The following is a 15,067-nucleotide window of genomic DNA, read 5'->3' as shown; positions in this document are numbered from 1 at the left end:
GCCCACGTTACAATACCTGCTCCTTGCCTTTGTATTAGAAATCAGTAGGACGCTCAAAAGCATTTTCAGGTTGATGAGCCCAGCCGCGCTTCTTCCCGGAGACCGCCTTTCAGCTTGTGTTTGGCGCCTGCCCAGGGGTGCCTGCTGATTGGCCGCTTTGAATATCTCGGCGTGACGCTATTGGTGGAGCGGGGGCGGCTTAGCGCGGTTAGTTCGAATCGGCCCCGCACAGGCGCTTGCAGCGTCCTCTTTCCGCGCCTGGCTGTGTGGGGTTGTTCTTGCAGCAAGGGAGGGAGGTGAGTGACCGACCGAGCGGCTGCTCGAGCCGGGGCCCGCTGAGTGAGGTGAGGTGCAGGGTCGGGTGGAGGTGCCGGGCCGGTGAGGTGCGGGGGGTTGTACCGGGGGTGTTTGGGAGGCGGGCGCCTCTCCGCCTGGTGACCCCTCTGGGCAGAGGGGGCTTGCAGGAGAGAGGGGGTTTCTAGCCGGGAAACGGGCAGGAATCCGGGGGATCGGTGTCCCATTCCCCCCGTCCTGAGCGGGGGCTGGGCAGTGGGTGAGGAGAAGGCCCCGGCCCCACCGGCAGGATGGCGGGCCGGAGAGCGGGTGGCTGGCGCTGGGCCGCGCAAGGGCGAAGGGAATCGCCTCCCTTTATTTCCGTGCAAACAGCGAAAGAGCCGGTGGCGGCTGCTGGGGCGATGGGCACTGGCAGCTGTCTGGCAAGGGCAGCCTCTGTGTCCTCCTGTTTCACCTCATGCCTCTTGTAGCTCTGCAGCGTCCGGCCTGCCCGGGGCTAATGGCAGAGGGAACTGTTAATAAGATTAGGAGAACCTATGAAACGGACGTGCAATTTAAAGTGCACCCATATTAACGAAATGTAGCAGTAGGGGTGTGTTTAAAATTTTAAAATCCACTCGTTCTTTTGAAAGACGCTAAATCCCTGGCCTTACTTGTAACCACATCCGGCCAACGAGGCCCGGAAATTTTGAACAAAAAATTAAGCTGTCTCGCTCATACCATGCGAAGGTAAACAAACACCACAATCGCTGACAAATACACCAGACACTAAGTGGAGCACCCTAAAACTAACACACTTCTGTCTGAACTCACTGCTAGTAGATAAAAAGTAATGACCAAATACTGTTAATTGACAGAGATTAGAAAGGGGAAATACTTTAGTTTGTCTTCTTTGAGCATTTGTTTATAGTCAGCTTCACTCTTTCCCTGCTCCTAGAAAGCTTCCTGTGTGTGGTGTGTTTTTCTAATACAACAGCACAGAAGAGCAAGAGTTAAATTAGGAAAATGTAAATAAAACCATAAACTGGCATTGGGATTCCTGGGCAGAAATAGCATCGGAATGACTGCTTTAAACTGTCAGGTTGATAGTGCATCTTCAAACACTTTCAGTTTTCATAATCTAACTAGTAACATTATTTAAAAACACTATATGAATGTTAATGTGGTAACTTTGTATAAAAACACCGTAGGAATTCATGGTATATAGACACATGATGGAAAGGCCTCTGCCCCAAAGAGTTTTTCTTTTACTGTGTTCTCATATGTTTGTAGTAAAATTGTCTTTGGGCAGTATTACTTCTTTTTTAAACCCACCACCACCACCTGAATTAAAGAGTTGGGTGATCAGGTTACCAACCTCATAGTCACCCCAAGACATTCTAATTAAAAAAAAAAAATTCTTCCTCTAGAAGACTTCAGAGAATGAGCCTGTCAAAATATGTAGAAATTTATTTTGTGAGCCCTTGAAATAACTTGTGTTAAGGATGTACTATTACCACATCCGTGTGAAAACAATCTTCATTTCATTGTTGTAGTAAAGTTGTTTGAACAGTACTCACCCATGAGCCTGATTCTCCTTCCCTTTCCCATCTACAGATTTAACTGTTTACTTCATTATAAAATTGTATCAAAGTAAATCAAGTACAGTAACTCCTCGCTTAACGTTGTAGTTATGTTCCTGAAAAATGCGACTTTAAGCGAAACGATGTTAAGCAAATCCAATTTCCCCATAAGAATTAATGTAAATAGGTGGGGTTAGATTCCAGGGAAATTTTTTTCACCAAAAAGCTATATATTCTATAGATATACACACAGTATAAGTTTTAAACAATTTAATACTGTTCAGAGCTATGATGATTGTGAAGTTTGGTTGAGGTGGTGAAGTTAGAGGGTGGAAGAGGGAGAGAGATTTCTAGGGAATGCCTTGCTGCTAAATGTTGAACTAGCACTCCGCTGAGCCCTCAAGGGTTAACACATTGTTAATGTAGCCTCTCATCAAGGCAGCATGAACAGGAGGGAGGGGAGACAGCATAGCAGACAGAGACACACCTTGTGTGTGGGAGAGAGAGAGATGCACACTGCCCCTTTAAGTAAGCTGACCCACTCTTAAGTGCACTGTCTTTTTAAGTGGATCAGGAAGTTGAGACAGCAGCTGCTGCCCCAAGCTCTCTCTTTCCATGTCTCCTCCTTGCTCTATATGGAGAAGGGGTAAGCGGGGTGCAGGAGCAGGGGGGAGGGGGACACCCTGACATTAGCCCCCCTGCTTCGCCCCCTGCACAGCAAGCAGGGGTCTCTGGGAGCAGCTCCAAGGCAGAGGGCAGGAGCAGCACATGGCAGTCGGGGGAGGGACAGCTGAACTGCCGATTGATCGGTTGCTGGGCGGCTCTAGGCAATTTAGGGGAGTAGGGAGCTGCAATGGGCTGCTCTTCCTACAAGCAGTGGACAAAGCAGGCGGCTGCCAAACTATGTAAGAAGGCAGTATTGCACAATTTTAAATGAGCATGTTCCCTAATTGATCAGCAACAAAACAACATTAATCGGGACGACTTTAAGTGAGGAGTTACTGTAAATGCCAATAATGATACATTAAATCCTTTCCAAACTTAATGTCTCTGCTTAGCAGTGTCAAATGAAATGGATTGAGAAGTTGTACAGAAAATTACACGTGACATCCCCATCATGTGTTTAAACTCGTCCCAGTATCCTTCCCCCTCTACCTTCACCTTAGTCTAGGACAGTAGTGGTGCTTGAGGTTTTTACTGTTGTGACACGTTCTTTTCAAAGCAAATATGTTCAGGGCCTTACTTTACTGTGTATTAGAGAAAATATTCATATATCTCTATTGAGTAAATGTCAGATTATTAAAGTATAGAAGTACAAGTTCTTTACTGTGAGTGAATTGGATGAGCTTGGGAAAGAAGGAGACAGGACCCTTGGGTGAGTGTGTTGTGGGGAGCAGTCTTAGGGCAGCCTCTCCTATGCTTCCCATTATTCCCTCTTCACTCCCAAATCTGTTTCGCTCTCCTCTCTACTGTTGAGGTTCCTGCCTCCTTCCTGTTCATTGTTTGTTCCTCCTGCTGGTGTCCAACCATTTCACTGCCCTTGGTGGTAGCACTGTAAAGTGCTGTCAAATGCGAAGCAAAAAAAAAAAGAAAAAAATTGACTCCGGCCACTCTCCCATTTATATCTTCTGACCATGATATGAGAGGAAGGGTGACTGATCCCTGTGGACACAGCTAGAAAATTCCCAACTCACAGCTCTCAAGTGTGAATGTGCAGAGGCAACACTCAAAGAACTATAGTTGTTTAACAGTAACTTCTTGTCTCGAGATCACTGCATCCCTGTTATGCACCTCCGCCGCCTATCCTAAAGCCTTACGCTGTTGTGAGTGGTTGGAACCCTGAATAAACACTGGTTGGGGGTTTTTTGCTTTGTTGTGGAGGTGTGAATAGTAAGAGAAATGTCTTCCCTGCTACTTCGTCATAACTGAGTTGGATGAATCCAAGTTTAAGCAGGATACAAAGCTCATGTGCACATTCAGAACCTTCCCAAACTAATCTAATGTCTCACTATATAATATATGGCTTGTCCCAGAACACCAATATACATTCAATGGCCCCTTTGTATTCTGCTTTTAGGATAGCAACTACTTACCTCTGGTTTTGTTGTCTCTTCCCTTTCCCCCCCCCCCCCCCCCATTTCAAGGCTAGTCCTAACAAATAGCAATGGATGACTACACAAAGATAGAGAAGATTGGTGAAGGTGAGTAACACTTGATTGATGATCCTTTGCACTATGTAATTTGACTTATCAATTTGTTAGACACTGAAGGAAGCTTATTCTGCTGCTATGTAAAGTCTTAGTACACTTAAGCTCCTGGATGAGTCTGTATAGATCTACAAAGTGAGATCTGACAAGATGAATCTGTGGCTCATCAACATAAGTGCACAGGTGCATTCAAGCATCTTGGTATGGTGCCAATGGAGTAAGTGCAACCTCCTACCTGTGGTGTCAGTTGCCTGCATTCATGTTGAGGATTATCTGTGCGCATCTCCGATTGTATTCCACTCCTAACCCTTAGAGTGGGAGGAGAATAGACTGTAGGCTTTGAGGTCTGCCTCTACAGTTCAAGACCTTTTGGCTCCCTTAAAATTTGATGCACTGGTTGTCCCACAGATTGTGCTGTGGCATAAAAGCAGTTGTGTCCTGTTTACATTCTCTTCTGGGGGCACATGTAGAAGAAGAGTAGTATCAGTTTCTGTGATATCCTGGCTCTGGACTACATCCTGCCCATGGAAGTGGTATGATCTGATATCTTTCATTTAACTATGAAGACGCTAAGTCAATGGCACTGCTGTGCAGAAGTAATGTTAGTCTGTTGTAATGCACGCACAATAGCATGTTGCTGTGGAAGAAGATCACTTTTGTGCTACGTATTGAGTTCCTCTGTGCAGGTATTATCCACATTCTTTGCTTTAAAGTTAGTTTACGCAGTTAGGGATCACTTTATAAAGTAGAAGATTATGTACAGTCTTTCCATAAACTCCAGATTTTATGTAGACTTGAGATTTTGCACCAAGTTCTTTGGCCTAATGAGACTTTGCAACAAATTGTCTCGGGCCTTATGAGAGAGAATGGCTAAACCTAGAGTCTATTCACTTTTGTAAATCTGCTTGTTATGGGAAATCACTGTTGTAAAACTTCATACAGTACAGTATGTAAGTGTTATGCGCCTTCTGAAGTATTACATAAACATGTATGCAAAGATCTTTTAAAAATATGGGTTTGTTTTCCTGTTAAAGAACTTTAATCTTTCGTGTGTATCAGCTCAATTTAAAAAGCAAAGAACTAAAAATGCTTCAAGAAAAATATGAAAACAGGCCGCCTTTTAACAATATCTCTTTGTACAACTTTCATTTTAGTGTAACAAAGCTAACTTTATCATGAACTAAAGTACAAAAATCCCAGTTTAAAACAAACTAGCTTCCTCAATATTTAAATACTCTCTATATGGCTCAGAATTCGACTTGTGGAAGTAATCCCAAAGTTTTAATCTGGCTTTCCCAGCTGCCCAAACATTAATGGCACTATCCATTTCTGGCATGCAGCACATAAAACATCACTGATAGCATAGATACAGAAAATGAATAAAATGAAATACTAACCTTATCCAGATTGAAGTGTCTGGTTTCATTGCAGTGATTCTTTATATAGAACAAAGCCTTGTTTCATCTGAAATGACTAAATATGACTTGATCTGTTCTTAAAAGTTCACAGTGTGGTTTAGTGTATGCCAACTTTTTTTTTTTTTTGGTCAGGTACCTATGGTGTTGTGTATAAGGGTCGACACAAATCCACAGGCCAGGTGGTTGCCATGAAGAAAATTCGACTAGAAAGTGAGGAAGAAGGTGTTCCCAGTACAGCAATCAGGGAAATTTCTTTACTAAAAGAGCTACACCATCCCAATATAGTCTGGTATGCATGCAATATTCTCAGATTTAAGCCAATTTCTCTGTTGGGAAGGTCTCCCTCTCTCCTCCCATGTCAAATATGATTACTAAACACTCTAGTGAAAGAGGAGGGTCTTGCTTGTGCTTCAGACTGAATTTCTCATAGCTACAAATCTTCCATACAGCCCCAGATAATGATTTTTTTCCTCTGCACATCCTTATTACTTAGTGTCTTTCTGCTCTTCTTCCCTCTCCCTCCTGCACCCACCACTTTGGGAATCTTCCAAGATTCTCATTTGTCACTTTGGAATCTGTACAGCATAGCTATCCTTTTTCCAGCTGAAGAGAAATGGAAATCAACTAGATGAAATTCAATATGGACAAGTGTAAAGTATTTCACATAAGAAGGAAAACTCAAATGCACAACTACAAAACAGGGAATAACTGGCTAAATGGTAGTACTGCTGCCAAGGATCTAGGGGTTATAGTGGATCACAGATTGAACAAGTCAACTATATGATGCAGTTGCAAAAAAGGCTAATATTCTGGGGTGTATTAACAGGAGTGTCATATGTAAGACACAAGACGTAACTGTCCTGCTTTACTTGGCACTAGGGAAGCCTCAGCTGGAATATTAGGCCCAGTTCTTGGTGCCACATTTTAGGAAAGATGTGGACAAATTGGAAAGAGTCTAGAGAAGAGCAACAAAAATTATAAAAGGTTTAGAAAATCTGACCTATAAGGAAAAGTTAAAATTAGGCTTTTTTTTTTTTTTTTTCCCCTTGGGGGGGAATGGGGGGAACTGAGTGGGAACCTGATAAATCTTCAAATATGGTAAGGGTTGTTACAAACATGATAGTGATCAATTGTTTTCCATGCCTACTGAAAGTAGGACAAGAAGTAATTGTCTTAATCTTCATCAAGGGAGACTTAGGTTTGGTATTAGGAAAAACTTTTATAACTATTAGTATAGTTAAGCACTGGAATAGGCTTCCAAGGGAGACCCGTGGAATCCCCATCATTGGAGGTTTTTAAGAATAGGTTAGACAAACACCTGTCAGGGTGTTTGGTCCTGCTTCAGTGCAAAGTGCTGAACTAGATGAACTTTTGAGATCCCAACCCTACATTTCTATGATTTTATGGCTCCCTTCTGGAATCCGTTTATGCTGTCTTTCTTCAGTGAGCCATGAGGATCACCTGCTACTTCAAAACTGCAAGTAACTTACCTAACCCTAGTGACTGACCACTAACATGGTTTTGCTTGAGTCCTGGCTGTCTGAAGGGTTTGCTTTGTTTTTGCAGCAGATATTCTAGAATATATAGCTGTTTGATGGTGCACTTTCATAATTAGTACAAATCTGAGAGTTGTAACTAAAATATTGGGTATTAGAAATCTTTGAATTTATAGTAGAATTGCTTGACCTTAGTAAACCATTTAATATATTTTGCCTCTAAAATATTCACTTATTCCTCATAGGGTATACAGATCCTATTTGGCTTAACTGGGCTCTAGTTGATAGATATGCTCACCAGTTAAGATAAAAGATGTCTTTTTGTCTTGTGTGTGGGTTCAAATCACAATCCACATTGTGTGTGTTCTTATTTTTGAAGGGGAGCATAAAAAACGCTAAATTACAAGTTCTATTTTAGGTTCTAATCTTTCACTGAGCTGTCCACATGTAGACCCCTTCTCTCACATGGAGCCCCACTGAAATAGGAGTCTGTTTCTGTAGAGCTCAGTGAGATTGGGCCCATAATATAGTAATTTAGGCACTGATCAAACTCCTACGGAAGTAATTGTCTTCAGTGGAAGTTGGATAGGGCCTTTACTTATTTTCAAAAGTTGCACTATCTACTACCTTGTTTGCCATTTTTAAAAAGAGAGACACTCAAAAAAGGACAGGGATCTGCTTCTCTCTGTTTCCCAGAATCTTTTTCTGGATGACGTTAGAGCACTATTCCCTCCTGCCTAGAAGATTGAATTCTTAATTTCATGTTGGCCTGGCACTACCAGTTTCATTAATAATTTCACATGTGCCTGATCTCCCAAACTGCACTGAATCTCATTGCTTGACAATACTGCAGAGAGGCTAAATAACCCTGATTCATGCCAGCTCAGATGAAAACCAGTGACTTTGTGACAATGTGGAGGAAAAGCCTCAGAGCTTAGAATTGCTTAGCATTTCCCCAGCTGAGATTCTTGGAAAAGTGCTTGAGAAGTAATGTCAGCTTGCATCTGTGTAAGGCGTTCAGGGGAGGTGTAGTAGTGAGTTAATGTATCATAGATATGTTTTTCATTAGTCTTCAGGATGTGCTTATGCAAGATTCAAGACTGTACCTCATCTTTGAATTCCTTTCTATGGATCTCAAAAAATATTTGGACTCTATTCCATCTGGCCAGTATATAGATTCCATGCTTGTTAAGGTAAGGAGTCAATATAGTAACTATCAGTGTCACTATAAACTTCCTCTTGTATTTTAAAGATATATATGGAAAGAGCACATTATCTGTCGTTTGTTTCTTTGTTTTTTGTTTAAATAATACTTCAAACTGCATGACTGCTTTTGATGTTTCTTTCCTTTCACCCCTGAGGAGGGGAGACTCGGGAACAATTTGCTGGTATCATTAAGGAGTGGACCTTCTGAATCTTAAATCTGATATTCTTTGTCTAGTTTACTGTCAAATTTTTTTAGATGTATTTCAAAGCATAAAAATGACTTGGTTCTAATACAAGCATTTTAATAATAAACAACTCCTGTTACATATCTTTTTTGCATTAATCATAACAATGTTGCCTTCATGAAGAGAATTTTGTAAAGTTTACTTACTGTTTTCAACGTTATGGCTCTTAGCTGACCATTTCTATAGTATGTCAACTCTAGTGGCAGATCTGACATTAGCAAATAGTGCCACATGATGCAGAACAGTAGTTTGCAGTAAAGGTAATTTAAAAATTTTCCCTTCTCTTATTTCACTCCTACAGAGTTACCTGTATCAAATCTTGCAAGGTATTGTATTCTGTCATTCAAGAAGGGTTCTGCACAGAGATTTAAAGCCTCAAAACTTGTTAATAGATGATAAAGGAGTAATTAAATTAGCAGATTTTGGACTGGCCCGAGCCTTTGGGATCCCTGTCCGGGTATATACACATGAGGTAAGTGAATTGCAGTGTTTTTGTTTTTTCCATAACTGACACAACTAAGGCTTGTAGGCACTGTGATAATAAATAACTCACATTCCAGTTCATTAATAGTTTATTTGAGGAAATGCTAACTACTAATAAGAAGTAGCTAAAAGGATACTGTCAACTAGGAAAATCATTATTCTGAAAACTTTATCTTAAAATTACATTTCAAAAAGATTACTATAACAGTGAGACTACTTTTTCAATTTCAATTTGTGCATTTGACAGTGGTAGCTTCACTGTAGTCATGTCTCTTTTTTACTCTGATAGACACGTTTTGATAAGTGTGACAACAGTGTGGTTGTAATACCACAAATGGTGGGGTGAGGGATGAATCTTGAGAGTAGGTGGTACTATAACTTTTAAACTGACTTTTTCAAGTTTATTATGTCCACTTACCCTGAGGTGCTCTGAACTACAACACCTAAAAAAACTCCCATTGGAATCAATGGGAGTTCTGCCACGGATCATAACAAACATACAGAGTTTGACTGTTTCTGTCAAAATGCTAACAAAAATACTTAAATCTGTTTGTTCCTTGCTGATAAACATGCAAATATATCCACTCCTCAAAGAGAGCAGGATGTAATTATTGCAGATAGTGCTATTCCAAATAAATCAATAAATTCCACTTGTTGTAGTTTAGTTGGCAACAGTTCTGGTTATATTTTATTAAAAATTAATATATTCGGAACAATTTTCCCTCTGGAAGATGAGGAGCCATACTTTTGTACAACCAGCTGTAAGATTTAATGCAACTATAAATTACAAATAAGAATTTCCTTGTGCAATAGGTAGTGACACTGTGGTATAGATCTCCAGAGGTGTTGCTAGGATCTGCTCGTTACTCAACTCCTGTAGATATCTGGAGCATTGGTACCATATTTGCTGAAATTGCAACTAAGAAACCACTCTTTCATGGAGACTCTGAAATTGATCAACTCTTCAGAATCTTCAGGTATTTAACACTAAATCTTTGCTAAATACATAGCGCAAAGAATGCTTTATGAAGCTATACTCTGCACTAACATTCTAATAATGCGTTACAATTGCTCGAATACAAATTATCAGCTCTTTGCTTATTCTTGTATAGAGCTTTAGGGACACCCAACAATGAGGTGTGGCCCGAAGTGGAATCCTTGCAAGACTATAAGAACACATTCCCCAAGTGGAAACCTGGCAGTCTGGCATCTCACGTCAAAAACTTAGATGAAGATGGACTAGATTTACTCTCTGTAAGTGGCTTTTTCTTCTAAGTTTTTTCTTAAGGAGGCTATTGGGGGTTAAAAGTACCTGGTGTCTTCTAAGGTATCTAAAACCAACTTAATCCAGCTTGGTACAACTATAATGCAAAGGTGCTCAAACTCTGCAATAGTAAGGGACATGCAGGCAGCTTGCTAGGAGTTTAGTGACTGTGCCTAATTAGCACACTTTGCTATCCATTAAGGAAGTAGAATGGATAGCAAACTTTGGTCTCTGGACTATTAAAATAATCTCTTGATCTCACCTTCATAGCTATCGGTAAGCAGGAGGGCAGCCAGAGCTTGTTTTATATTAGTGACTCAGAGACAACTTAAACCTGAAGTTTTAAATACTTGTCATTGAAGACTGCATGGCTCTTCCGGGTTGTACATTGAATTCCTAGTTTCTTGGCCAAATTACAGTTTGTTATAGCATTCTATTTATCTTGAGTCATCCTTTAGCTTGGACTTTTTTGAATACGATCTATTGAGTGTTTTGTTTGCACCCTTACCTCTGGGCCAAAAGATTCAGCTTCTCTGCCATGTTTGGACTTGTTCAGTTCTTTACACAACAAGAGGAATTCATAGCCACCTGGTGTTCTGATCTTGCAAATTATGCTGGGGCCACCCTGGTCATTACTTGGATGGTAATCAGGTGTGTTAGCGAGCGATGTACCTGCTGGAACGTTTAAAGTTATATTGAACCAATATTTGGTTTGTGGAATTGTACTGCTGGAATTATGGCTTTTTTTTTTTTTTTTTTTTTTTTTTTTTTTAAGGAAACTTCAAAACCATTTGTACATTTCGAAAACAATTCCTCAGTCTGTCATACTTAGAACTGCAAGCCCAACCCTTCCCCTATCCTTTACAATCTGTAAAAGACTGGATTAAACTCTTGGGAGGAGTGGGGGGAAGACTCCAGCCTTTTTCTACTTTTTCATATGGAAAATATCAGGTTCTCATTTGCCTCTTTTGGAGGGCCTTAGCAAAATCTTTAGAAATCAATAATGATGTAACCTAGGATTCTTGGACAACTTTAGTAAACTTGGCATCCTTTATTCTCTTAGTGGGGATGAAAGGCTGCAGCTCAGGTTGCAGCCCTGTGTGATGTAACTATTCATAGCCTCCTGGGATTTTTCTCCCTCTAACAAAGAAGGGAGGGAAGACCTGCATTTCAAATGGCAGGGGAGGGAACCAAGTGCCAACTTTTTCCTGAAGCTTGAGACATTGATCTTAATACTTCTGTGGAACAGTAAAGGTGAAACAAACTTTGTTTCACAGGACTTGGCAGTGGTAGTGTGTAGTTCTTCTACAAATCCCTACTATAGATTCGCAGCACCAGTGCAGCTTAAATTGATATGAAGTCCTTGGTCTTCCCTCACTTTTTTTTTTTTTTAGGATGACCTGTGAGCACAAAAACATTAAATGAAAGAGCAAGGGTGATGAATCTTTAACAAGGGCTTCCTTTCTCTGTAATGTCACTAGTAATAGAGATTTTAAAAATCTCTCTTGTGTGATCAGTATTTAACTAATTCTGCAGTCATCAGTCTTCCAGCTTAGAGTACTCAGACTTCTAATGTAAAACAAACAGAACATATAATAATGGAGGGGCAGCCAGTCCAAATTTGAGCGAGTGGCGTTGTGACCTGGCGCATGGGGTCGCAGCACTCTTTGATGCCAGGATTGAAAAATACTGCCCCGAAAACTTAGTGGATATTAATGTATGTGTTAAAAGGTTTCCTAGCCTATGCACCGGGGTAGGCAACCTATGGCACACGTGCCGAAGGCAGCACGCAAGCTGATTTTCAGTGGCACTCACGCTGCCTGGGTCCTGGCCACCGGTCGGGGGGGCTCTGCATTTTAATTTAATTTTAAATGCAGCTTCTTAAACATTTTGAAACTTTATTTACTTTACACACAACAATAGTTTAGTTATATATTATAGACTTATAGAAAGAGACCTTCTAAAAAGGTTAAAATGTATTACTGGCACGCAAAATCTTAAATTAGAGTGAATAAATGAAGATTCGGCACGCCACTTCTGAAAGGTTGCCGACCCCTGCTATACACAGTTAGACAGCAGGATCAAAGCACCCCACCCCCCACAAAAAGCAAATACAGTACAGCACTGTATTAAATGTAAACTACTAAATAAAGACCAGATTTAAAAAAAAGATTTGACCAGGTAAGGAAACTATTTCTGTACTTGTTTCATTTAAATTAACCTGGATAAAAGCAGCATTTTCTTCTGCATAGTAAAGTTTCAAAGAGGTATTAAGTTAATGTTCAGTTATAAACTTTTGAAAGAACAACCATAACATTTTGTTCAGAGTTATGAACAACCTCCATTCCCAAGGTGTCTGTAACTCTGAGGTTACTCTGTAGATGTTTTTTCCCATAAGTGCATCAACTCCCAAAATTAACTAATATAGGTTGTCAGTGTTCATTAGAAAACCCTATTTTCAGGGATGTAACTGAGCTGTAACATGTTGTTTAGGGCTAAAACGTGATACACAAGTTCTAAAGCCAGAAGCAATATTTACATTTCTATTTTATAGAACTGTTTAGCCAAACGAAGTTCAGGGCTTGGAAATTCAAAGTGGGAGACCTCCCAATAGAGACAATGATTACATTTTAAAAATATTCAAGGACTTGCTGTCTTGAAGTGGGTACCTTGACCCTCCATTATCCGTCTGTCCATCTTCCAGAATCTGAATTGACTCTTTTGAAGGCAATGCTCCTTGTTTTCCTTGGTAACTTGGAGAGTGGGAGGGAAGAGGTAGGTGGAGCTTTGGGATTTCCCTATCAAAAGCATACCTTTTAACTGAAAAGAGGATACAGCAAGGGAAAGACCCATGCCCTGCATAGGCTTGTCTTAGTTTTGGGACTGGCATACTACAAAGTAGTCCAGTTGAGTTTAAGTTTTTATCTAACTTAAATGGTTCCTTATGTGGCCTAGAAGGCCCTTGAATGCCATAGTAACTAAAATGCTTCCTTTTCTCATTAGTACTAAAACTGGTGGGGGGGAGACTAATAATACACTGTATGTAACATCTGTGGTGAATCTTTAATCTTTGTTCTTTTGGAGAAAAACCTTGCCATTTTCTCAGTCTTAAGCTGTTTACAAAAAATCCCTCGTTTGTCTTAACCCCATCTACATTGAACACACTTGCATACCTCTCAAACTGAGTTTCACATTGTATTTGTGCATATGAGTGAGCAGTTAAGAGTATTTTATATGTATTAGCGCAAACATTGAATGTCAACTTCACATCTGTTTAAGAATACTGAATTTAGGGAAACAAACTTGGACTATTCTGCCTATTAATGCACTTCTTAAAAAGCGTGGAATTCTTGATAACATCCTGCAGGGTGTTAATGCTGCATTATCAGGAAACTAAATCCAAGGCAAAGGCTGCCATGAGGTACCCAGAGTTGCTTTTAAAAGCATGCAAATAGGTGAACTACCAAACATAGTGGCTTGGTTACTAAACCAGAGGGCAAATGAATGCATTTGTCTCATATTTTGAAGTTCTAAGAATTGCTGTATTTAAGATGTAGGTTGAAATACCTTTTAAACTGAAGCTTCCTAGTCAAAGTGAGCTTGGAAGTCCTTGCATATAGGAGAACTCCTTTTTCTATTTTATTAAAGTATTGGCAGATAAAGCTCAACCATGCTTTACAAATAACTAAGTTCATTTACATTTCATAACTAAACTATTTTTATCCCCAGAAAATGTTAATTTATGATCCTGCAAAAAGAATCTCTGGCAAAATGGCCTTGAACCATCCATACTTTGATGACTTGGACAAATCCAATCTTCCAGCCAATCAGATTAAGAAATTCTAATTCACCATTGGACTAAATCCACCTGAGTGGTCTGAGCAAAATAATTAATCGTGACATTTTACTATTGAGTCTGTCTAATTGTTTTTGTTTTTTGTATGTGTCTGTCCTTTCTGCTCTAAAATTGCAGCTGTATTTAGCGTGTCCTGGTTTAAATATTACTTAAATGTAAATAAATATTAACCTATTATTAGTGCTGAATTTAAATACAATGCAAATCTTGCTGCTATTAATGCAGTCCACTATTTCTATAAATAAAGCTTTAAATCCCCCACTCTTTTGCTGGATTCTTTCTGAACCACAATGGGGGAGTATCCAAATGTGAAATCTCAAGATATTACAATTCCGTTGCTTTGCTCCTCATTCGTTACTAATGAGGTAATACCCCCCACATAAGGAATTCAGAGGTAGGCCAGTGCTGTTGCTGGAGTCTCTAGGACCAAACTGTGCCCTTCAGTTCAGGCAACAAGATTTTCTGCCTCCAGTAGTTGAACAAATTGGCACGTAATTTCTTCTGACCATTTTGTTTTAAAACCTTCATTTTTATTTGGTTTTGGGCAGTTGTAACTTCTCCTCCCCTTGCTTTGGGTAGATAACAATGTGGTGATTTCAACCATATGGATGTGGTGCTGCAGGACCTCTCTGTCAGACTCCTCTTTCCCCACTCTGGTAGTGGAAAGCTGTCCTACAAGCACCTGGCTTAAATCTCAGCCATATTCCCTATGTGTGGCAATATTTACAAGCTCTACAGAAAGTGAATTATGACTAGCATGTTCCCAGCCAACCCTCCCACTGCCAGGATACAGAGCTCAGTCAGACTAGCATGTCAGATCTCCACCCTAGCCTGAAGAGCCAAGACTCCAATACAAAAAAGCCTGATCAGGAGCTTCTGAGGTTTCAGGGGGAAAGTCTCTCTAGATGAGAAATCTATCTAGCCAATCAGGGGCCCCATTCCCTCCCTGGACTGGAGAGGGAAAGCCCCTTAAACTAAAGGATCTGCACACACCCCCCCCCCCTCTACCTTCAGCTCTCTCGGGAAAGAAGCAGAA

The 15,067-nt window shown here is 40.4% G+C and overlaps 1 protein-coding gene across 1 annotated transcript; it reads left to right on the top strand.

The window, feature by feature from the left end:
• The first annotated feature begins 243 nt into the window (after positions 1–243).
• On the top strand, positions 244–14,246 carry CDK1 (cyclin dependent kinase 1). Its single transcript, XM_065407539.1, has 8 exons — positions 244–296; positions 4,001–4,057; positions 5,614–5,770; positions 8,047–8,170; positions 8,730–8,900; positions 9,725–9,888; positions 10,024–10,165; positions 13,905–14,246. The coding sequence occupies exons 2-8, from the start codon at positions 4,021–4,023 to the stop codon at positions 14,019–14,021; spliced, it is 912 nt and encodes a 303-aa protein (XP_065263611.1). The 5' UTR covers positions 244–296; positions 4,001–4,020; the 3' UTR covers positions 14,022–14,246.
• The last annotated feature ends 821 nt before the right edge of the window (positions 14,247–15,067 follow it).

This window comes from Emys orbicularis, chromosome 7, assembly GCF_028017835.1.
Source record: "Emys orbicularis isolate rEmyOrb1 chromosome 7, rEmyOrb1.hap1, whole genome shotgun sequence".
NCBI classification, from domain to species: domain Eukaryota; kingdom Metazoa; phylum Chordata; order Testudines; family Emydidae; genus Emys; species Emys orbicularis.
Note: the sequence above shows the minus strand (reverse complement) of the source record. Positions and strands in the feature narration are given on the sequence as shown.

Coding starts and splice junctions, on each gene's coding strand:
- CDK1 (XM_065407539.1), top strand. CDS start 4,021: ATGGATGACTACACAAAGATAGAGAAGATTGGTGAAG. Junction 4,058..5,613: donor GATAGAGAAGATTGGTGAAG/GTGAGTAACACT, acceptor TTTTTTGGTCAG/GTACCTATGGTGTTGTGTAT. Junction 9,889..10,023: donor CAACTCTTCAGAATCTTCAG/GTATTTAACACT, acceptor ATTCTTGTATAG/AGCTTTAGGGACACCCAACA.